General features: G+C 41.1%; 1 protein-coding gene across 1 annotated transcript in view; it reads right to left on the bottom strand.

Moving 5' to 3' along the window:
* The window catches only part of DYNC1I1 (dynein cytoplasmic 1 intermediate chain 1), a 194,600-nt gene that overhangs the window by 7,848 nt on the left and 164,137 nt on the right, over positions 1–22,615 (bottom strand). Inside the window, exons 15-16 of the mRNA XM_050890826.1 lie at positions 18,334–18,474; positions 11,888–12,013 (exon numbers count right to left, since the gene is read on the bottom strand). Of these exons, the coding sequence (XP_050746783.1) occupies positions 11,888–12,013; positions 18,334–18,474 (267 nt within the window). The remainder of the gene's footprint in view (positions 1–11,887; positions 12,014–18,333; positions 18,475–22,615) is intronic.

Here is a 22,615-nt window from a genome sequence, read left to right on the forward strand (position 1 = left end):
CATCTTTTATTAGTTGCGTTTGGGTTTGTTGCTGTTTGGAGGCAAAGGCTGATCTTATTTTAGACAACCCTGTTTACTCGTCTCCGCTTCAACACAGTCATATTTGCAAATAAATCTCATATCCAGCAGGGAAAATATAAACTATATGAAAATTAATGTTCCTCTCATCTCTGAAATACTTTGTTGCTATTATAACTTTTGAGAAGGGCAAGTTAAACACTCTTTGAAGAGATAGCTAATTAAAGCTTAGATAATATTCAGATTAATTTGAGTTTGTGGAAAACAGCAAGTCTGGTAAACTAATGACTAAAATCTCAGACTTCACACTAAGTTATCTGTGTATGTGGTTTATCACCATTTTTATATTCTTTCAATTTAATAGCATCATCAAATAAAGGTAGCTTCAGGCGAATATCATTTTAGCTATTTTCTCTAAGCAGAATTTTTGTCAACCTATATTGTCCATATCACCCTCTAAAATTAAGTGCAGTATTGAAAAGAAATCTGCTGCAAATACTTTGTGCAATGGATTAACATCTGAATGCAGTTATGACATTGTAGGTAAAAATATTTTCAATGATGATAAAATGTAACTACTTCAGCTTGATGTTTTCTAAAACGTAGAACAGACAATTGGTCTAATTTTCTGGGTAAAAGAGAGCACTTGCAGAATGAGGATCGTAATACTTACAAATGAAAAACAAGAATTGTAGTTCCACTTTAAGCAACTGATCCTATATTCCAGAGTTCAACAGATGTTTTATCACTATCACTGAGGTAAAAACAGATATGTAAATGTAAATATTAAATACCTTGATACGCACACATAGAGCAGGCAGGCATACACCTATTCTGGCCCTGGTCTTGCCCCCCAGAATCAATTACAGACCGCCTTTGATATTTTTCTTAACCTATATGGATTTTTTTTTCCTGAAAAAACCTATATTTTTCCAGGCAACACCCTATGCCACACACATGGATGGAAACAAAGTGGGAGGTAATATGCAACGAAATGGCCACCAAAGTAACCAAGAGCACCCTTTTCACATAACTATAGTACCACTATATTTAACTCTTGGGAGAGCCGAGCATCACTGTTAACAATGGATGAAACCACTGGCAGGAACTCAAACCCCACATACTGCATGCAGATGATTTTAATAAGATACAGTGTTTAGACCACAAAGGATACACTCCAGAGTAGCTCTCTATATATTTGTTTACTTAATTGAAGGGGTGGAATACCATAGGCAGCCTAAATACTGCATTTATTCTATGCACAGCAGTCAGTCTAGTGTCACAGACACAGTATACACCACCCTTCTATGAAGTTAATTACTTAGCCCTCATCTAGATTAATGTCTGTTGTGATTTATTTCTTTGCAATTCACCAGCAGGGTCTGATTTAACTAGTGCTGCCATAGTAAAAAGAAGACAAAATATTAGCTTATATGACAAAAAAAAAGCTTAATCTTAAACAGAAACTGAATCCATTTTCAGCAATCTTCGACTTTTTCTCCTAAGGAGAACAGTAGCTGCTGAATTGTTACACAGTTGATGGTAAATTATGTTTTGAATACCAAGGAAACAATGGTGTTATTTTAATAATTTATATGTAATGTGCAAAGATACACTGTATAAAGGGCCTACATAGGAACTCAAGCATTTGAATGCCCACTAATTCTTTTCTAAACTTAGTCCTCTTTGTCTGCAGCAGTCATCTCGATGCCAGTCTACCAGGAGAACAGACTAAAATGTAGTCCATAAATTACACGTACATGACACCAAATGCATGTTAACAGAACATTAAAACTGCAGACTGTAACACTTCAAAGATAGGAAATGTCAGAGTTAAGGCTAACTCCCTCAATTTGAGCATGTTATTCATTTTGCGTTATGATACTGTCTTTAATCTTTAAAAAAAAAAAAAAAAAAGGTAAGGAACAACAAAACCTGTGCTGGAAGCAAACACCAATTATGGAAAACTTCACCCTGAAGGATTAAAACTTGATAGGGCATATGGAAAAGAAAACAAGGAAGTGGAAAGTATCTTTAATTGTAGACAATGCTACAGTTCCACCTATAATATCAGAGTTGGCTCAGGCTCTCCTGAATAAACCAGAAAGAATGACGTCCAAGCTATCAAACAGATTATGCTTCCCTCAATTAATGTATCAAAATGCTGCACTTGATATCGACTACAGAGGATAAAATATTGAGTAATCACCAGTCATCTTGAAAGAGATGACTGAAAGTTGAAATTTAGATTACTTTTGTTTCCTTAGATCACCTCTTATTTTTAAAATACAAACATTAAACTATAAGCTTATAGCCTGTTCATAAGCACACCAGAGTGCTTTCACCAGTCATGTTGTGGGGATCCTCTCCTACAGGTCTCCTCAAGTGATACTTTCAATGGCAGAGACTATTGGCCTGTTTAAGCCCTTGGAAACAAAAGAGATTTAATACAATTAATCAGCTATGGGAGCAGAAAGAGCACCTGCTATGCTTCAGAAAAGCTAACAATTTTGCTTCAAAAGAGGTGGTGCCCTAAGCAGCGAAGTTCTTGCAGTTCCTACTTCTCCACCACGTCTGTAATGCCATCAATTTACAGGTTGACTAAGAAAAACAGTGAGGCATGCTGCCTGCTATTCGTCTCCCATGGGGATCTCAGTCCTGCTTTGATTGCCATTTCTCAAAGTCATTGAAAACTCCTGTAATTTTTTGCATGAGTTTCAGGACATTTAATGCTTGGAGCTAAGGGATCAGAAGAATTCCTCCTCTACCAAATTATGTTATCAGTTCTCATCATCGCACTACAAAGCCTAAAAATACCAAATGGATCAAAACTAGAAGGTAAGGAGCCTACAACCTATTATTCTTTCCAATATATACATTTTTTTTTACTGACAACTACATTGATTGGAAGAACTGTCCCATCATTTTTACCTGAAATACTAGAGCTTCAGCCTGTGGGGTAGCTGCACTGGCAAAGGTGCCTCCCTGGAAGTTCAGCTGAGTGAGGGACTATTGCCTCAGGGAAGAAATAAATCATGGTGTCTTCAGCTCAGCTTGCTTCCTTTCCAAACCAAGTCAGCCATGTCCACGCCATGATTCATGCCAGGAAATCTGGCAGAACAAGAACTGTAAAGGACTTTTCCCACAGCTTTCTGGCTCCCAGTTGGCAAATGGACTCTCACCAAAAGTAGCTTATGAACTCCTCAAAGATTCTGGTTTGCAGGAGAGTTGCTGCCTTCCCTGAGATTTTGCACATATTCCATTATCTGCAAAAGCTCATCCATGAAATAGCAGGTTTGGTTTTTTTTTTTCATTTCAGACAGACTTTTCCATCACTCTAGGCACTGGAGGATACATTTCACATTTAAATTAAACACTCAATATGGAATTTTAGCCACCGAATAGGATGTATTAAGGCCCAGAGTTATCCTCAGTTGATATTTTAGGCTTAACCATTACTTTCCAAGTCATGAATTAAATATTTTTTCATGTTCAAAATACAGACCATTTTGCAAACCATAAAAAAAGACTGAAAACAGTCTTTAAGGATTCTCAAAATGAAAACTGCTACTGGATGTGACAGGTTGAAACCACAGAAGCATCATGAAGAAAATTAATTATACAAAGCAGCTCTTGTTTCAGAAGTGTTTTAACACCACAATGGTAACACATGAATTTCAATGAAATTTGCAAATTGCTGCACACAAACTGAGCTTAAACTAAGTTTTGCATTTGGTTCTTTTCCCCTTCCATACTCTCTGTTACTTAAAGCTATGAACATTTTTCAGTAACACTTCTTTTAAATCAGAAAGGGGGTAAAACCCTTCAGAGAAAATACTACCCAACAGACTAACCAGATATTTAAAATACATACTCCGTGATGCTATTAACATGCATTGACTTCAGCTCTGTCCCCCACCGGTGTTCCAGGATGCACGATCAGGATAGGGCAGACCAGCTAAAGCACTCGCTCAGCTTCCACAACTACCATGGAAAGCCTGGACCCAGATAATCTTTTCCACTAAGCCTCCTGAAAGGTCTTCAGGAGAAGCAGTAACTGAGGAGCTAGTAGTGAAGCCACCAGTAGTACCGATGCACTAAACATACAGTGGATGGACTGGTATGTCCGATCTGGAGCCTGCCTTTCTCCTTTCTCTCTTGCCCTTTACAGTGTTTCCCAGCTCAGCAGGAAAATACTGGCAGGAAGATTGTCACATACAGCTCTCCCTTGTCCCCCTCCTGCAGGCTTTACTGTACAGAAAGGGAATGATCTCTTACAGCTTCTCTTCTGCCGCTCTCATCACTTCATTATCTGAGTGCCTTCTAATAGTGCATTAAGCTACATGATTAACTCCTGTCACATGTGGCTTGTTCTCTCTGATCCTCTCTGCAGGGGGAGGATCTGGGCCTTTGCAAGGGAAAAGGAAACACGTTGGCTTTAAAAGTAGTGGGCAAACGAATAAAAAGGACTGGAGCCAGATTTTTGTTGGTTGGTTGACTGGTTTTCTTAAACTTTTTATTTCATATGATGAGGAGTTGAGGAATTCGTATAAAAGATATTTGTATCATATTGGAAACTCATGTCTTTTTACCCCATGAAATTCTCCTGGGAGTTAGTAAGCTATCTCTGGAGAACTACTGAAATATTTCATCATAAGCAACTGGAAGGTAAGGATAAAGAATCAATTGAATTTTTAGGATTACTATTTAACCCTCCACCCCCACCTTTCTGTCTGTTTTCACTAATGTCCATTTAATTCCACTATCTAATCAACAAATGAGAGAAAGGGTATCTTCATTAAAAATCTGGTACTTCCTCCTTTAGTTTTAACAAGTAATAAAGTGGAATTTCATGTTCATTTATATATACAGTGAAACAGAAGAAACTCTGTCGTTACCAAGATCAAGCGTACATCATGGCATAGGCAGGAGAGTGACCCTGTACGCCAGGTGCAACCCACTGCTGCACCACACACAAGCACATCACAAAATCCTGTTGACAGGCTCCACTTTGAGAGGCTGTTTGTCCCACTGTCCCTACCCGCTCTGGAACTTCAGCCTTCTGATAGTTAAAAATATTCCAATTTTTGACTCGAATACATGGCCAGCTTGCAGCCACATGTGCTGGTGGCAGCATGTCCTCAGCTTCACTAGTTCTCCCTCTCTGGCCCCAAGCACTCCTATCTCTGTAAGTACATGAATCATCTATATCGCCACCAGGCTCAGACTTCCTTGGCTAGTCACACCAAGTTCTTCAGCCTCCTTCTACAAGCTACTCTCCTCTCCCAGTAGCCCAGATCCATGTCCCTCCCTGATATGTTTCAAGCGTTTTTTTTAAAAATACACATTTTTAAACAAGAGGGGAAAAGATTTTGAGGTCATCTTTGAAATAACATTGGTTTTATGAAGCTGTTTTGTAAGTCAGAAGGCCACAACGAAGGTGACTGAGAAGGGCAGAGAGGCAGTGATGCCGCATGATGTGCAAGAGGTGGCAGGGAAAGGGAAGCGCAAGGCCCTAGACTGGCACTGGAGATAAACAGCTCCAACCCTCAGCAACCAGCCTTGGGTAAGTCAGATTAGTTAGATCATGGCTCAGTTTTCCCTCTTGAAAAAGTACGTACCTAATACAGATTGTTATTAGGAACACAAGCCTACATTCCAGCTTATTTAAGTACCAAAACAGACTGAAAGAACAAGGTAACTCATATCCTTTTCCATTTCTTATCAGACAAGTACAACCGTACTGACAAGCACACAGCCATGAATAGGAGTGTACAGGGGTACTTGCAGGCATAAATGTATGCATTTCTATGTCTGGATGTAGCCAAGCCTCGTTTTAAACTGTAAAAGTATATAAATGCTTGGTTTTAACTTATCAACATAACAACATTATTTTTCTACAGGAGAATAAACCAGTGCTTACATAAAGACCTCAAAGCATTCACAGTAACCTAAAGTAATGAATATTGTAATGAGAAACACAAGTATTTAGGGTGATAATGACTGGACTTTGCTCTACTTAGATCGGCTCACCCCCTATGGAGGCTACCAAAGCTTAAAGATTTTATCACCCTAGTAATCAGCAATGGGTAATGGCCTTCATAAAACACAGTAATTAAATTGACTGATTTCAAACTAGTGCATTTTTTTCATTAGGGAGTTCTTATTTAACCTACTTCAAAAATCCCTTTGTGAATACTGGCAAAATTCAAATGAGAAGGGACGAAGATATTCTGTTCAATATTTCAGATATTATTCAAGTAAAAAGCTGGAGTTCCTAGTATGCTGTCATTCTCTTTTTTTTTTTTTTTTTTTTGGTCATCTCTAAGAGCTTCCAGTTTTAAAAGTCTCTCAAGGCTGAACATTATAAAACTGGGGGTGGAGGAGGAGCAAATCAAAACCTTAGCTCTTTACATTTTCCAACAACTCTTAAGAGATTCTGCTCTGTTAAAACATGCTTTTAAAATTCTCCGAGGCCAGCGTTCTAACCTCCCAAGCAAAAATATCAATGGTGAAATTCAGGCACTGCCTCACAATCCATTTAATTATCCTTTATGCCTGGATTGTGCGTGTTGTTGTAACTACTGTATCTTACTTGATCTTTGAACGCTTTTGAAGAAAAAATGGTTGTAAGCACAACCCCTTATTATTGCTCAAATTTGCCTTCATGATGTGTGTGTGAGCCATTTATCTGTGTTCCAAGAATACTTGTAACTCAACACAGATTTTAAAATAAAATATTTTATGGCGAGTCTCAACTCCACTTTCGTGGCAAAAACATTTCCTAACTCAATATATGCTCTACAGGAGCTTTATGATGGCAAAAGTAAACCTACTGGAAAATCTACCTAGATAACTACATGGCACAAAATCTAGTTTCATATTTCTCTCTCTGGGCTACAGCAGTTTTTAACTGCATGAGAGAGATGCTGGATATGTTTTCCGTATCAAATCTATAGTGAAACACAGGGATCTCAAGATAGGAGTACAAAGTACCAACCCTTCCCCACTCTACCCAGAAAAATAAATGACTTGACAGCCATGCTGAAATGTGAGAGTTGGTCACAAATACGCGTTTCTCTCTGTCTAGAACCCTAAGAATCTCAGAGCAGCTGTTAAAGGCTGCTGAAATCAAAGGAAATTATTTTATAGGCACCAGTGGGATATTCCACCAGTGGGATGTACCACTTCATCCACATCCAATTGCCAGTTCCTCCCTCACTGGTCATGTACTTGAAAATGAAATACGGGATTAACATCCATCACGGAGCAAATGGGGAAGTACACAAACAACCTAACGCAGAAGCCCTGAAAGGGCTTAAGGAGATATTAATTCTGAAACCTAACAAAGTCACATAAACATCAATATGATTCTGATTTCACTGCAAGGAAGCGAGGACAGAGGTAATAACTGTGTAAAGAATCCCAGGTAACTGCTTTCTTTGGCAGAGCCAGCTTTCCTGGATGGTCTAGGGAAAGACCTTTTCTTACTTTTCTCCAGTTCCACTTGTCATACTAGTTGCCCTTTAAAAGCATGACTAGAATCAACTGTCTGAAAGACGGCCAAACAGATGCAATAGTTTGTCCTGTAACTAGTTTAACAAAATAATGTACAGTAATAAGCTCCTTGTGATTACAGTTTCAAACTCTCCAATCCTGTGCTGCAAACTTACTTTGTATTTTATTACAATCAAATAATAAATCATTGATTTACAGTTTCTATCTATTTATTCACAGTGCAAGCAGAATATGACCTGGAAGAGATTAATGGAAAAAAAAAAAAAAAAGAAATAATGGAAGGTGGATGAGAAGCTGCTTCTTTCACAACCAAAGGTGCAAAGAGCATTCTCAATACGCCAGGTAAGCAACAAACGTGGTTGTTAGAGAATATTTATGACAGCGGCAACTGTGTAACATCACTGAAGCATGCACAATGGGAGCAAGCTTTCTAGAAAATACATCTACAAAAGAGACATGCAGTTAGGTCTAACTATCAATCATCTGGACATGTGAATAAATCTATAGTCAGTGGTCCATGTTCTGTTAAAATCAACTTCTACCATACAGAAAACTTGCTGCCCAGTAAATAAGCCATAAGACCACAGAAGCTAAAATATGTTGTACATACTATCACAATAATATCTCAACTACTAGACCAGCAAAGGTTTGAATATTTAGATCTTACAAAGACTAAAGTGTATTTACAATGACTGGTTATATTCTCTGGTTAAGTTACATAGGTTTAAGATCCCATCACACTGAAACAATCAGATTTTTGTGTGTTTCTTTGGGTGTTTATTTCATTTTAGAATTCACATTCTTTAAATCAGTGGTTACTGATCCACAAGAGCACATCTATATGGACTACTTAAGTCTCCTCTCCCCTGGAAGTGTGGGTATAACTCCCATTAATGCTAATGGGCATAAAGCACACGCATTGAGGAGAAAATAGACCCCTCACTGTGAAAATAAATGTGTTCAGTTATTTTCAGACACGATGCTGAAATCAAACAACTAAAAGTACATACTCTAAGGAGATAACATTATATAGCTTAACTGAAAATGTCACCATTATTTTTAACTCCCTGGTCATGGACCCTGCCACGTTCTTCATGTTTCTGCTGTTTATTGTGCCATAAAGACTATGACTAGATAACATATCAAAAAGGGTCAAAGCCTAAATTCTTACACAAGCAGCCCTGATCTCACACTCCTTGCCTTCACAAAGGATGCAAGGTTAGGCCTCGTGTCTCATGTTTTCACTTAGGCCACATAATGTTTTCTCTTTACACCATATGGGTTAATAGCAGCAGTAAACTTTACTTTCTCTAGAATAGTTCCTTAAAACTGTGATGAATCTACCAAAGTAAAAATTCCTATCACTTAAATATTTTCCTTAATGATTTGATATCTTGATGTTTTCTGCTCTGATCAAAATTCAGAGTCAATTCCATCTGTTCAAACAGGTAAGAAAAATTGCTTATATAGTAATGCGAAATTCAAAGACATTATGCTTTATTATAATACAAACAGAATCACAATTTTTTCTGATGGAACCAATGTTTTATGAATTTACAGCTGATCTAACGTGATATTTGGAACAGTCATGAGAAAAGATGGTGCAGTGTAAGTGGAGCATTAATGTTTTTGGTGAATATATTTAGGGTCTTTGTAAAGTGGCCTGCTGACTTTCTAATGTAAGTAATCACACCCATCTTTCCAAATCAGAGATGCACCTTCAAATAAGTGGATGCTACTGAATTATCAGTCAGGCAGGGATGAGTTCTTCCAGCCTTTTCAGAAGTTGATGCTGTAGGAGATGGGTAGAGTGCTATTGCCAGAAGGTCAACTGTTGCAGCTTAGTGTCAGGCTTTGCAATAGTGCTGGGTCAAACATGAAAGCCAGGTGCTGTACGGTCCAGCTCCCAGCCCCTTGCCCCCAGCCACATGCTCACTCATCTACTCTCACACTGAGTCAGTTCATGGAGAAAAATACCCCAAAGAAAACAAAACAAGAAAATAAATAAATCAATACTACTCTGCTGATCTATCTCCCTCCCCACAATGTGGGTGGTGACAAGCACTGCTACCAGCACAAAAACTGGGCAGTGAGGGATATGGCTAGGGACGGCTGGCTGGCAGGGGAAGGACTGCCACTCTTAAACTGTCAGACCAGCCCCGTCATATCCCAGAATCAAACCCATACAAAAAGGACAGTCAGAGGAGGACCCCAGCTGAGCCAAGGAACTGGCCGGTGTCTGCACACTGAAGTAAAGAGAGAGCCTTAAAGGCTGCCATATTTCTGCCAGACACTTCCAAAAGTGCATGTGCATGCTGTAAATCCCCCATGCGTCATGCCTGACGACAGCTAAGCACAGAGTAACTCATCAGAGAGCTCTTTATGGACGGCACAGAGGGTTAATGACTGAAGAGGCTGTTATTCACTGTACAAGCCCTCAGTTCCAGGCTTTTAATCTGCAAAGTATTTCTGCATCTCACTTAAGGCTTTATAGTGAGAAAAGTTGTGCTGGAGAATATATGAGCACCCTTCTTTTTTGAACCAGAAAAAGCCACTAACAACACAGTAGCCCTGGTAGTATCTGAAGATGTTGCAGCCCAGACCACCTCTCCTAAATTTGGTACAGGAATTACTGCAGAGACTGATAACTGCCAAAATGAACCAGGCAACAAATTAATGAGCTCCTTCATTCATTACGGAAGAGGAGGAGGGGTGGCAACGGCCCATGACCTGTCAGCAGCCATGTGGATGGACATCCATCTGTTTGCGTAAGTGTGTATGGAGCTAAGCTGGAGACGCTGGGGTGCTAAGCTGGAGACGCTGGGGCTCTCCACGGGCAGGGCATGTAACATCCATGAAGCAGAACACTTTATATAACACTGATCTGGACTCACACAAATAAACACTGTTGAATTACTCTCTTTTCTTTTTCCTTTTCAAGTAACAGAAGCCTGTCTTTCATCTGAGTGTATCACTGTGACTCATTTTGCAAGTTGAAGTCTGATTATACAGAGGAAAGGCCAAAAACTTAAATATTACTTCTTCTGCATAGAACACTAAATCTATTTTCTCCTGGGTGAGCTTGCAGGGATAAACAATCCTATGAATGATTTGGTGTATGATATGCAAAAAGAGACATTTCTACAGCCCGTCTAGACTCCCAGACAAGATCAGACTGCACTGTCATCAAAGACATTTCCATAGCCTGTCGTATCACTTGGAAGACAGAAACCCCACCTTTTTGGAACGGTCATGCAAAAATGAAAAATAAATAAAAACAGCCTGACCTGCCAGTGTCATAGTGGAAATCCGAACGCAGTAACCTTAGACAATTTAGAAATTATGCTAACAATATGGCAAGAAGTTTCAGCAAATATTTGTGAGGAAAGGCAACTCCTGCACAAGTGACTGCAATCCAAAAATATGAGTCATGCACAAGCAATTTTGCTATGGGCCATAAAATCACTTTATGAGAGTTACAGATAATTCTGTATGTATTCTATAATGTTTCCCTACTGTGTAGAGATGGATATCTCAGTATCCTATCACAGATAATGATGGAAAACAAATTTTCTACATAAAAGCTGATTGCTCAGAGATCCACCCTTAACTGTTCCAAGGGATTGTAATGCCGACAGAACACTTTATACCGTATTCATCAACAAAGAGGTAGATTCCATCAGTGCCAAACACACTGCAGTTTAGATGGTTTTTATAAGATGTAGCCAGGTGAATTGAGAGCAGCCTTAGACACAGAATATGCATCCTGCTATTTCTCAGCACCTACATACTCTTTATCACACATGCACCTACCATCCTCCACAATGACACCTCTCATTTCCTCCTGTTAGTAGTTTTGCACATATTCAGACATATTCAGCATTATTCAGTATTAAAAGAACAGATGTATTCTGTACATGTCATGCTGAGAAAAATCTACAGCATTAAGCCAGTCACGAAATAAGAGATACTGGAGTATAAAAGGTGAACCCTTCAGGACCAACTTCAGAACAACACAGCTTCTTTTTTCATCTCTGTTTTCCTCTTTATGTTCCTTTGTAACTTTTTCCAACTGTACCCATAGAACCATTAAAAAAAAAAGTTTTAAAAACACTGAAAACTTTCAAAAAATACTTCTGAGACTTTAACTAGTTAACTCTTTTGCAAGGTAGCTTTATGACTGTTGGCAACCCAAAATCAACAGGGACTGCACTGAAAGAAATCTGGCTTATTCTTTGGAGGTGTCCTACTCATGTGTTATGATACATGATCTTTTCTCAAACTTGGATGTGGCATTCTCCAGGAGCCAAGCTTTGAAAAAAAACAAACAAAAACCAAACAATAATAATACCTCTCCAACATCATAGATCCATATGCGGCCTTCTGAATCACCAACTGCTACCTCCTTCCCAGCCTGGGCCCAGCGGACACGGTTGAGGGCAGAAGCGCCTTCTATGGTGACGCTGGCTGTGGGAACCTGTTGAAACAATAGGAACAGGAAGGACAATAAAATCACGCTGCCTGCGAAGCCAGGTGTCAGTTTTGAATGTCCTGCTTAGCTGGGTGAGTCACAAGTCCCTTGGCATTGCTGGAAGTAACATACAACCCTCATCAGGGGGAGAAAAAAGAAGTTCATTGTTTCTTCGATCACATGTGCTAAAAAGAGGAAAGAGTAAGAGATTGCTTGGAATGAGCAGGGAAGACTTTTCCACAGTAAAGGGCAGTAAATGAAACAGTTTTTCCCCCCTTAACCTCAGAGACATGCGAAACCACATCTGCTTCCTTCTCAAAAGTCACTGACTTATGACCAAGAACCAACTGAGGGTAGGACTTGGTTTCAGTCCTGCCCTGGCTTCTGGCCTCTGACTCGGGCCCAGATAACCTGATAGTTGGCAGACACATCCCTGTATTCATGCTGACACATCCTTTAAATCCATACTCACCTCTGTGGCTAGATGCAGAGGTCGAAACTTAGGTATTACGTCAGAAAAGTCCTGAGCTAATCACTTCAGAGCGAGGACATGGCAGAAGTGAGAACAGCTGAGCTGACATTTAGGAACTCCTACAATATATTCCCACAATTCTCTTTTACATCCCCAGGAGATTTCTTCTGCTTTAAATACACCTGGATGCTGTCTAATTTCCAACCCCCCTCCCCGCCCCAAGTCAACCAACTTAACAGGTGATCCACAAGAATACATAAAGATTCTGGTTAATGCGTGGGATGAATAAAGCAATGAACACGATCTTAGAAGTATTTGCAATCTACGCTGGAATGAGGGCATCAAAAGATGCTGCAGGAGGAAGGAACTGTGTGGGTGTTTGTCCCAGATAGGTAGATCACTCCGTTGATTTAGGTCACCTCATAAGACAAATGACGGTAACCTGCAAGTCTGCTAATACTCCACCCAGCTGCCTTTAATAGGAGAACCTGCCTGAGCAAGGAGCCTGGAGCTTGGCATGACGGTCTTCCAAACAGGGCTTTTTAGCTTTAATGCTTTTTAGGTCAGGGCAAATGGGATAGGATAGCTGCAAAAGCACCTCCTCCACCAGATCTATCTGTGGGAACAGGTCTTGGTCACATGGTGAGATGGGGACAAGGGGGTGTCCTGGAATCTACAAATGGACATGGAATTAGAGAGCAGTCCAGGCAAGAAGAGGTAGTTGGACAGGAACCAGAGCCCGGGCTACCTCTGGAGGAGTGACAGGTACTCCCTCTGTCCTAATTGTTGGCACAATGGAGCAGAAGCAGGAAGAAAGCACGCTTGAAGGTGGTATTAAAGCTTGGTCTGAACATTGACAAACTGACAAGATTAACAAAAACATTATTTTGCTGACTTCATCTCAGTTCTCTGGCTGTAGCTTTACATTGTAGTTGTGAGATAAGTCCAAAGATCCAGGAGAAAAATAATTTTAAAACAAACATTGTATAGCTCCCATGCAAATCTCCTTCTCCTCAGCTCTAACGCCTTCTTTGTGTCACACAAGATGAGTGATGGTAGGAAGCTGAACCTCTGCAGACTTCCTGAGACTCTCCTTACAGCTGCAGTATGTGTGCAGCCACGCCAGCAGCAGGACAAGGACTGGGAAGCAGGGCTGCTCGCCTTGCCCTTCTCCCCCTGGAGACTCCCTGCTCCTCCTCCTCCTCACCGACCCTGACACAAGGCTGCAAAACCAAACTGGCACCTTGAGCACAACGAGCCTGCCAAGCTGAAGGGTCACTTCCGCAAAGGGCTTCACGGTAACGTCCTGAGCCCCACATGTGAAATGCAAGAGGATTTTGTTTGCAGAATGATGTAGAAATAATGCTGGATAGCAATCAGAAAGCAGATACCACCCTCCCCCCCCCCCCCCTTAAGAAGTCATTCAAATGCAAATAAGCTACTGGACTCATCTCCCCATTGTGCAAGGCCTAGGTCCTGTCCAAGGCAGTATTACCCAAAAAAGCTGGCACGCTCTAACTCCTCTTCCCAAGTCTGTTACTGCTTAGTGGGCGAGAGTCAGTGGCCTAAATCTGACATGGGGTTATTGATCCATGATAAAATCACAGTAGAAAACAAGCAAGTTTTACTCCTGTGATCACTGATTTCTTAAAAAAAAAAAAAAAAAGCTATTTTAATTCCAGCCAAAATTAATTTCATAACATTTGGAAATGGGCTCCTTCAAACAACAACTAAATGCCACATTTTAGAGGACTAATTCACTAACCAGCTATGTTTCTCAGAAAACTGTAGATCAAAGATATTTGTTTCATATACAAATATACACAGTGTATATTTAAGGCACTGAATTTTCACAAAATCTTTCAGAATGCTGAAATACATAACTCTAGAGCTGGTGTTTTTTTTTGTTAATACAGCATTCTTTCAGTGTTCCACATAAAAATAAGCAGCATGCATGCCGCAGACGCAAGACACAACCCATGCTTTTTTTCAAAACCCAATGGTTTTGTAAAATCCTGTTACTATTCCACAAAGCTATCTAACAAAATAAAAAGCAATAATGAAACAGTCTTTAAAAAATCTAAATAAAAAGCCTTTTCTCCAGTGATACGGACAGAAATATAGTCAAACCATGGTATCTTAAAATAGATTTGTCTGCTCTCAGTAGTGATAGGTTAAATTACACATGCCTATTTTAGATTTCAAAGATAAGAGTTTATTTTATAATGGTAGCATTATGTTTTTAAAATCACATTTGAAATACTTTATAAATTCTCTGAAGTTGGTGCTTGTCAGATTTTTAACAATTTTGAAATGAGATTTTAACAGGTAACAGATTAAGAAACATGCAGTCAGAAAAACCTGCATGATAAGAATATACCTTTTATTTTTTTACTTTTATTGCTTACGTAGTGTCAAAACCTGCTTGCAAATACATCTGTTATCTGTTTCTAGAAATAGACACCATCTTCACACTTTCAAAGCTAAGGTACGGCATGCAAAAAACCCCAACAAATATTTGAATGGGATATAATACAGCAGAAATAAGCCATTTTGTAAGTCAGTTTAATATCAGTTCATCGATAAATAAGACTCATCAATAACCTAGAGACCTTCTCCAATCTTGATTAAAAAAGAAATGTTATGGACACATAGGTAAGAAATAGGCATTTGGTATTCTGAAAGTATCTGCAAACCTCACTGTACTGATCTATAAAAATAATACTCAGTTTGCAAAAGAATGAAGGAGTGGGTAAGGATTTTTTGCTTTTTAAGGTTTTTTATATTCAGTTATCAAATATAAAATAAAACATAATGACTTTCATTGCTATTACAAAAACAATTTCTGGTATCCACAGATCAACATGAAGCATACAAATACCCTTGTTACTTTACACTGAGATTTTGAGAATTATTAGATTGATTAAATCCATAGTACAGTCAAATGATTTTAGTTATTTTGATCAGAAAGCATCTAGCTCTCAGGAGAAATGTTTTTAATAAATATGGGGAGTAACACTAGTGGAAACTGTCTTACAGTTCAAAAATTTGAAGGTTGCATATTGTAACTAAAACCAGGTATTTTCTTAATTGGTTTACAAAATAATACCTAAATAATAATGTGGTTTATTTCCCAAATTAAACAAAACCAGGTCTCATTCATAACAATCATATCTAGTTCTTAGACAGAGATTTTTATCAATAGCTAGCAGTTAAACACATTAATATACCTGTCATTTTCTACTGTCTTCACCAATACTTTGACATCACTTATCTGACATCTAAAAGTAATAATGACCTAAAAAATAGGTGTTTCAAGATTTCTTATTAGAAAGGGGAAAGTGCTGACAAGGACTTCTTCTTAGCAAATAGCAGTGCGGACTTAAACAGCGTAATCAATTACAGAAATCTTGAAAATTATAAGCTAATTATGACCTACCAGATAGAGGGTAAAAGCAAACAACGATCACTTTCAGTTACGATGTTTAAAAGAACTGCTTACAATTCTCTCTTTCAGTGGTACTTTTGCTGCTTCTCCCGCATAACAAAACCTCACATCTATTCAGAATCTGCCAGTTTATCATTTATACAGATTTTTTAATTTGTTTCATCAGTGCTCAGTAAGGAAACCAAATGGTATTTCTGTTTCCAGAGACCCAAATTCGATTCTCATAAAAATACAAAGGTCGGATACCACAGAAATAATTCCAGTATGATCCTTACATGAGAGCTGATTTTGACCTTTCAGAATGGAAATCGTTTTTGAAATCAGGGGCGGCCTTGCATGCAGAAGAAAAGCAGGATCAAGCTTGAAATTAATTTTTTTTCTGATGTTCCTATGTATTTATATGTAAACACACTGAAAATACATCAGCAGTTTTCTACGTACAGCCTTATTATTGATGGGAATGGGATCAAGCGGTCCATACTAATTTTTTGGAAAGAAATTATGGTCTCATTGAGATAAATGGCAAAACATCAGTTGATTTCAAGCAGAGCAGGATTTCAGCCCTGGTATTTGGGGGGAAAGGGTTATTTTTTTTTTCTTCTTAAAATGCTGGGTTTTATGCTCTGTGTTTAAGCCTGCATTAATGAGAACACCTGAAGGATATGTCCCTCCCTTCCCAAAATAAATTCTGAGGAGACTCCTCCTGTATATCCTCCAGCTGTATATGCTCTAATTAAAAAGGCTGTGCTGCTTCCTGCTCAGAGCACTTCAAAAGGCCTCACTGCTCCCCTTGACAATGCAGTGCCCAGTGCTGGTTCCTCTTACCTGTCCATGCTTATTTATGGCAAGCACCACTCACTGGAAGCCATAAACTGCGCCCGTATTTTACTCTGTCTGAGATGTATAGCATGTTTACATGAAAGGCATATTAATGATCAAACTAATCTTTAAAAAAAAAAAAAATTGTAAAAAATAGGGTGTATGGGGGGAAATACTGCCGCTTGCTCTTCCGTCTTCTCTTTTGTGGAACTAAAGAGAAACTGTCAGTTAATACGTGACTTTTTTTGTTTACAGTCTGTTGTTAATTTTACATGGTATTAAGTAAAAATATACAAGAATTCAGTTGTGGAAAAATATTTTGATTCTGATTGCTGGCTATCTAAGACTGACCTTAAGCAGCACGACAGGTTTTCTCAAAACCATTTCTGGGGGAAACTCAAATCCAGAAAAAACAGTATCAATATAAATCTGCAGCAATTTTTAAAATGTGAAATAACAGGAGGAAAAAGGGGTGTTCAGCACGTTTAGAAAATTACTTTTTTAAAAATACAGTATTTACCACTCTCAATCTTTGCAAAAACCTGATCACTCCTTTCTCGTCAGCGAAATTCAAAGGTGCGACATTTCCTCCCCAATGGTCCCCGCTATTTAGTTAATAGCAATGGAAAGAAAACTTGTTATTTTTCATTTGCATTTGTGCCTTTAAGTTTCACAGCAAATTTTAAGGAGAAAAAAGGTGAGGGTATAAAATCACAAATAACATGTGGGAGAGGTGCCCTATGCTTAAAAAACTCAAGCGGAGTAGCTAGCGACTCAGAAGGGCGGGAGGCGAGGGACGATGCAGGGGCACACTGGGTTTCTGACACGCTGGAGGCACTGGTGTGGGGGCTTGCAACTTATGATCTCCAGAGGATTTGGAGCAGAGGATAAATGCCAAGGGAAAATGAAGTCTCCCACCCAAACACGAAGCACCTCCGGAGCGTGGGAGGCTGGCGAAGGGCTGCCCAGCACTTCAGTCCACGCCGCAAGCGGGAGCGCTGGCAGGCCTGTGGCAGTTGTGGCCGGGCTGCCAAGGTGTGACCACCTGAGTGAGGGGAGGCATCGAAAACGTGAAGCGCGGTGTGCCAGAAACGGGGGGGGGGGCAAAATAAAAAACTACAAAACGGGCGCGGTTTAAAAGTACACCTTAAAATAACAGAGGGGAGGGAGGCTCCTTCCCGAGTCGGCACCGCGGCTATTTATTTGTGTTGGCTTTCTGCCGGGGGTGCTGGAGTCGGCCCTCCCCAGCCCTGACAGGTACCCGAGAGCAGCAGCCCCGCCGCGGGGGAGGGAGGAAGGAGGCGGGAGGGAAGGCGGGCGGGGGAGGGGGGCGGTCAGGCGCCCCCGGCAGCGGGACCTGCCCTCCCTGCCGCGCCCCGGGGCGCGGGCGGCGGCCGACGCCGGGCTCCCCGCGCCCTGAGGGAACCCGGCGCCCCCGCAGACCCCCGGCGGGGGGGCGAGGGGGGTGCTCGGCAGCGCCGCGCCGCCGGCCCTCACAGGGTTAAGGTCTCGCCCGGCGCCTCGCCGCCGCCCGCCCGCCCTTGCCTTCCCGCCACCGGCCGCCGTCGGGCCGCCGCGCCGCCTCACCTCGGTGTCGTTATTCAGGTTCCACAGATCCAGGCGCCCCATCCCGTCCACGCAGGCGAAGAGCGCGGGATGCACTGGCGACCACATGACATCGTAGACATAGTCGGCATTGTCTTCAAAGGAGTAGAGCGGCTTGTTGTGCTGTAAAGCAGAGAGAAGCATGAAGACTTCGTGGCGCTAGTGCTGCCTGGGGCTGTCTGGCGAGTCTAATTAAAAACTTTGCACATTTACAAAGTGTCATAAAACTTCCCCAGATGAAAGGTTCTCGCGAAGGGTGGGACTGCGCTTTAATGGGGCAACAACTGTCCGGTGGGATAAATGAGATGCCCGGCGTGAGGGGTGTGGGACGCGCGGGTGACGGGGCGGGGGGAGCGCCCGCGGCCTCTCCCGCTCCCGGCCGGCACCCCGGCGGCGGCGGCGGGAGGGGGGGTGCGGGAGACAGGAGGCCGGCAGGCACCGCCGCGCCCGCCCGAGCCAACGGCGCTTGCGGTCGCACCCGATAAGGATCGTGAGATCGGCGGGGAGCCGCGCGGCGCCCTCCGCGGCCCTCCGCGCACCGCGGGCGGCGGCTGCCACCTAGCGGCGGGCGGGGCGAGCGCCCGCACACCCCCGGCCCCGCGTGCCGCCGCAGGGCCCGGCTTCCCGCCGCCGGCCCGCGCCCCGCGGAGCTGCCGGGGCGCCGTGCCCGGCTGGGCCGGCGGCGGAGGCTGCCATCTCCAGCAGGCGGGAAGTCGGAGGGAAGTTAGGCAGTGCACCAGGAATGAAGTGTAATTGTCCGTCATGAATTATTCATCGCATCTGGCTTGCCTAATTTTTGCATAATGGCTCCGCTAATCCCCGATCAATTAATGGAAAATGAAATTTGAATGATAATGAAAACTCCAGAGATGAAAGAAATTAAGTATTCTCATGGCTTCTGACAGAAATCTAAACAATGGGACTTCTCTGAGGGTCTCCCTCCCTCACCCGCCAGCTGCCTGCGGCGGCCCTGCCGCCTCCCTGGCAAGCGGGGCACGGCGGGGCCGAGCGCCCGCAGCCCCAACGCCGCCTCTCACGAAGACTTCTGCGAGCAATAAAGTGTCGCGTAGGGTGCCTCTATAAATGTCGAGAGAACATCTCGGTCAGGTCCCTCCAGAATGCACCTCTGTTCATTTTACAAAGGAAACAATATCGGGAACGCCTCAGTGCATTACGTAGCCGTGCATTATTTTTCCGAAAAGTGGAGTGACTGATTGCAATTATTACATTGCTTTTCTTCTGTATGTTATTAATTTAGAGCTATAAAGTAGTCGGTTTAATCTCTATTTACAGCTGGGTCCTTGCCAGTTTTGGTTTTGGTCCTCCTGTGCTACATGGTGCTTCGTCGGGTGTTGGGGCTGCAAGCGCTGCGGCTCAGCACGTGGACGGGTGTGTGTGCACACGCGTATCTCTATACTGCCGTATTTGTGAGTATTCACATGGCGTGTTGTTATTGCAGTACTGTATTGTAAATAATTTTGAAATATTTCTGTTCATCACAGGTATAAAAAGTATTCAGAGATTTAATTACATAACTTTGTCTTTTGAAAAAATACTGAAAATACAAAGGGATTGATTCTATAGGCCAGTTTTTCCTCTGCTTGAATTAATGAAAGACACTTTGAATGATTACAGGATCAGGTCCCAAATTTTCATAACTGGCCTAATGGTTTTTGTGCATTTTCTAAGAATAGCAAACATTTTGTTTTGTGTGACAATAAAATGAAATTAGAGCTTGAGCTTATTACCTCAAATTTATACAACATTTATACAAAGCTGGAGTTTTGCAAAAGAAAAAGAAAAAAATTACAAGAATATTTTCTTACCTAAACAAGGTCTTGTTCTCCAAACACATATGTATCTGCTTAGTATATTATCAGTACCAGTGGAGTTATTTACATGTGTTAATGGAATTACTTACATGCCTGTGCTAAAGCATTTGCAGGGTTGAGGGCCAAATGAAGACTAAGCTTTTGAAGAGGCAGAGGTATTTTGTAGGAAATTTCAAAGTGAATCCTTACAGCTGTGAGCTGGGAAACAGTATTTAGAGTGGGCCATATGGATCCACAATGTCTATATCTGCTGTATTGTTTATTTTCACTGAAAACATCTAATTTAGGCTCAAATACATCAACTGTCTAAATGCTGGAAAAATGGGCATTGAACACAATAGTATACCAAAGGGAAAGGAAATCTGGGCAACTGCTAGGTGTCTGGTATTTTTCTTATTCATGGGAAATGTGCTGCACATATAGCATTTTAACATTTAATGTCATGGGAGAAATAACAAAAGTCTACAGAAGTAAGAGGACTATTAAGATATCAATCAATCCAGGGCAGATTTCAATCAGCATTTCCTTTTTGTCAACATATCAAAACTTGTTTTGATCTTATTTTGAGTGTGACACTTTTTTAATGCTCTTTTTAGTTCTGCCAGTTCATTTTTCAATTCCTGCCTAAAGACCAAGGCATTAGAAGGAAGGGTCAGGAGATTTGGTTCTAGTCTGTATCTTGCTGTTCACATGCTGTATAGTCTCTGGCAAATAGCTTTAGCTGATGTGCCTCAGTTTCCCTGTTAGCAAAATAAAAACACTTTCAGAGTCCTGGTATTTGAGGTGAAAAGCATAGCAGATATGCAGTGTGTATTGCCTTTACCATAACAGTGGAAATACTCAGATCGGAAGTCAGAGGGAAAATCTGGACAACAGGAATACGGCTTTTGGGAAAGATCTCAGACATGCAAGGGATGACACAGAAATGAATGGAGATAAATAGGGAGTGGAGCACTGTAAGGAAATAAGAAATTGCAGCCATGTGAGCAGCCCAACCAAAAAGCAAGATCAACTCCAGTGTGGTTGCGAAAACAGGGAGAAATCATATGGCACCACCAGGCAGTGGTAGCTGAGCTGAGCTACAGCCTTCATAGTGCTCCCAGCCTCCAGGGGAAAAAAAAAAGAAGCCTTTCCCATACTGTGTCTTGTTGTCTTGCACTGTTTGACTAGAGAAGAACGTAACAACTGCATCAGGTCAGGCTGGAGGTCCCTCTTGCCTAGCATCCTGTCTTCAATAGTAAGAGCGAGTGGCCTTTCTTAGAAGCTGACATTTCATCCTGGTCTGAGTTTGCCCACTGAGAGCAGTTACGTTGATTTCATTGTGAAGACTTGATTTGTAAGGTCAAGTGCGTATATAAATGTTTGCAGGACTTCCTTACTGTAAGCCTGTTAACTAAGGGCCCAGGCCTGCAGATTCTTTTAATGTAAGGATTTATGAGTAAGGACCGATACCAACCACTTTTAGAAAATGTTGAAATGTGGAACCATGTAAAGGTCACTTTAAAGCAGTTTTAAATTACCAAAACTTCAGACTTACACAATCTATAACTAACATATGGCTATTATTATAAAACAACTGAAATTTAAACTTGATGAGCTTTCATTCTTAAATATCAACCCACTCTGTTATTCAGTACAACAGAAGAAATAGTTTAAAGCAGTATCTTCAGACAAACTTGGGCCAAATCTACTTATTACTGAAAAAGAGAGTTTGAGGTGCAAATGTGGCCCTACTGAATCGATGGAGTTTTGCCATTGATTTCAATAGGACAGGATTTGAGCATTTAGTGGAAAAAGTGAAAAAGCCAATTCCAGGACACGTGGTTTTGTCTCATTTATTTAAGCATGTCATCAAAATCTATTGATCATCCTCAGTGTTTGTCTATGGGCATTGTCTAAAAGAACAATGCAGAGTGAACATTTTAAATACATGGGAGCTGTCTAGGAATTAGCACTTGTCTATGAAATAAGAAACTCACCGAAATAAATACTACGTATTTATACAAAAGAGGTCTTTTTTTCCACATATAAATTTGACCAGTCTATTTCACTTCTTATTTGCATAGAAGAATTTTCTTTAATCCAGGAGGCGCCACACATAAAGTAGCTAATTATCCATATAAAGGAATGTATACATATCCACAGGTTTTAACTAGCATCTGACTTCTGAAAAGCCATGGAAAAAGCTATTGGCTTTGCCTGTTTCATGAAAGGAGCATTTTACACGTTGGCACAATTTCTGTGGGTGTCAGCTCCACCTAAAGGTACTTCCCTAGACTGTACCTTCAGCAGTACAGCTATATGGTGACACCACACACTCTGTTGTCTCCCCTTCCTTCTTTCTACTCCGTTGTCTTCTGTTCTAAAGACAATAAGCCAAGCCCGTACTTCTGGCTCACACTGTATTAACAACAGCCATGAGTGTCGTGCGG

This window comes from Gymnogyps californianus, chromosome 2 (assembly GCF_018139145.2).
Source record: "Gymnogyps californianus isolate 813 chromosome 2, ASM1813914v2, whole genome shotgun sequence".
In the NCBI taxonomy this organism is placed as follows: domain Eukaryota; kingdom Metazoa; phylum Chordata; class Aves; order Accipitriformes; family Cathartidae; genus Gymnogyps; species Gymnogyps californianus.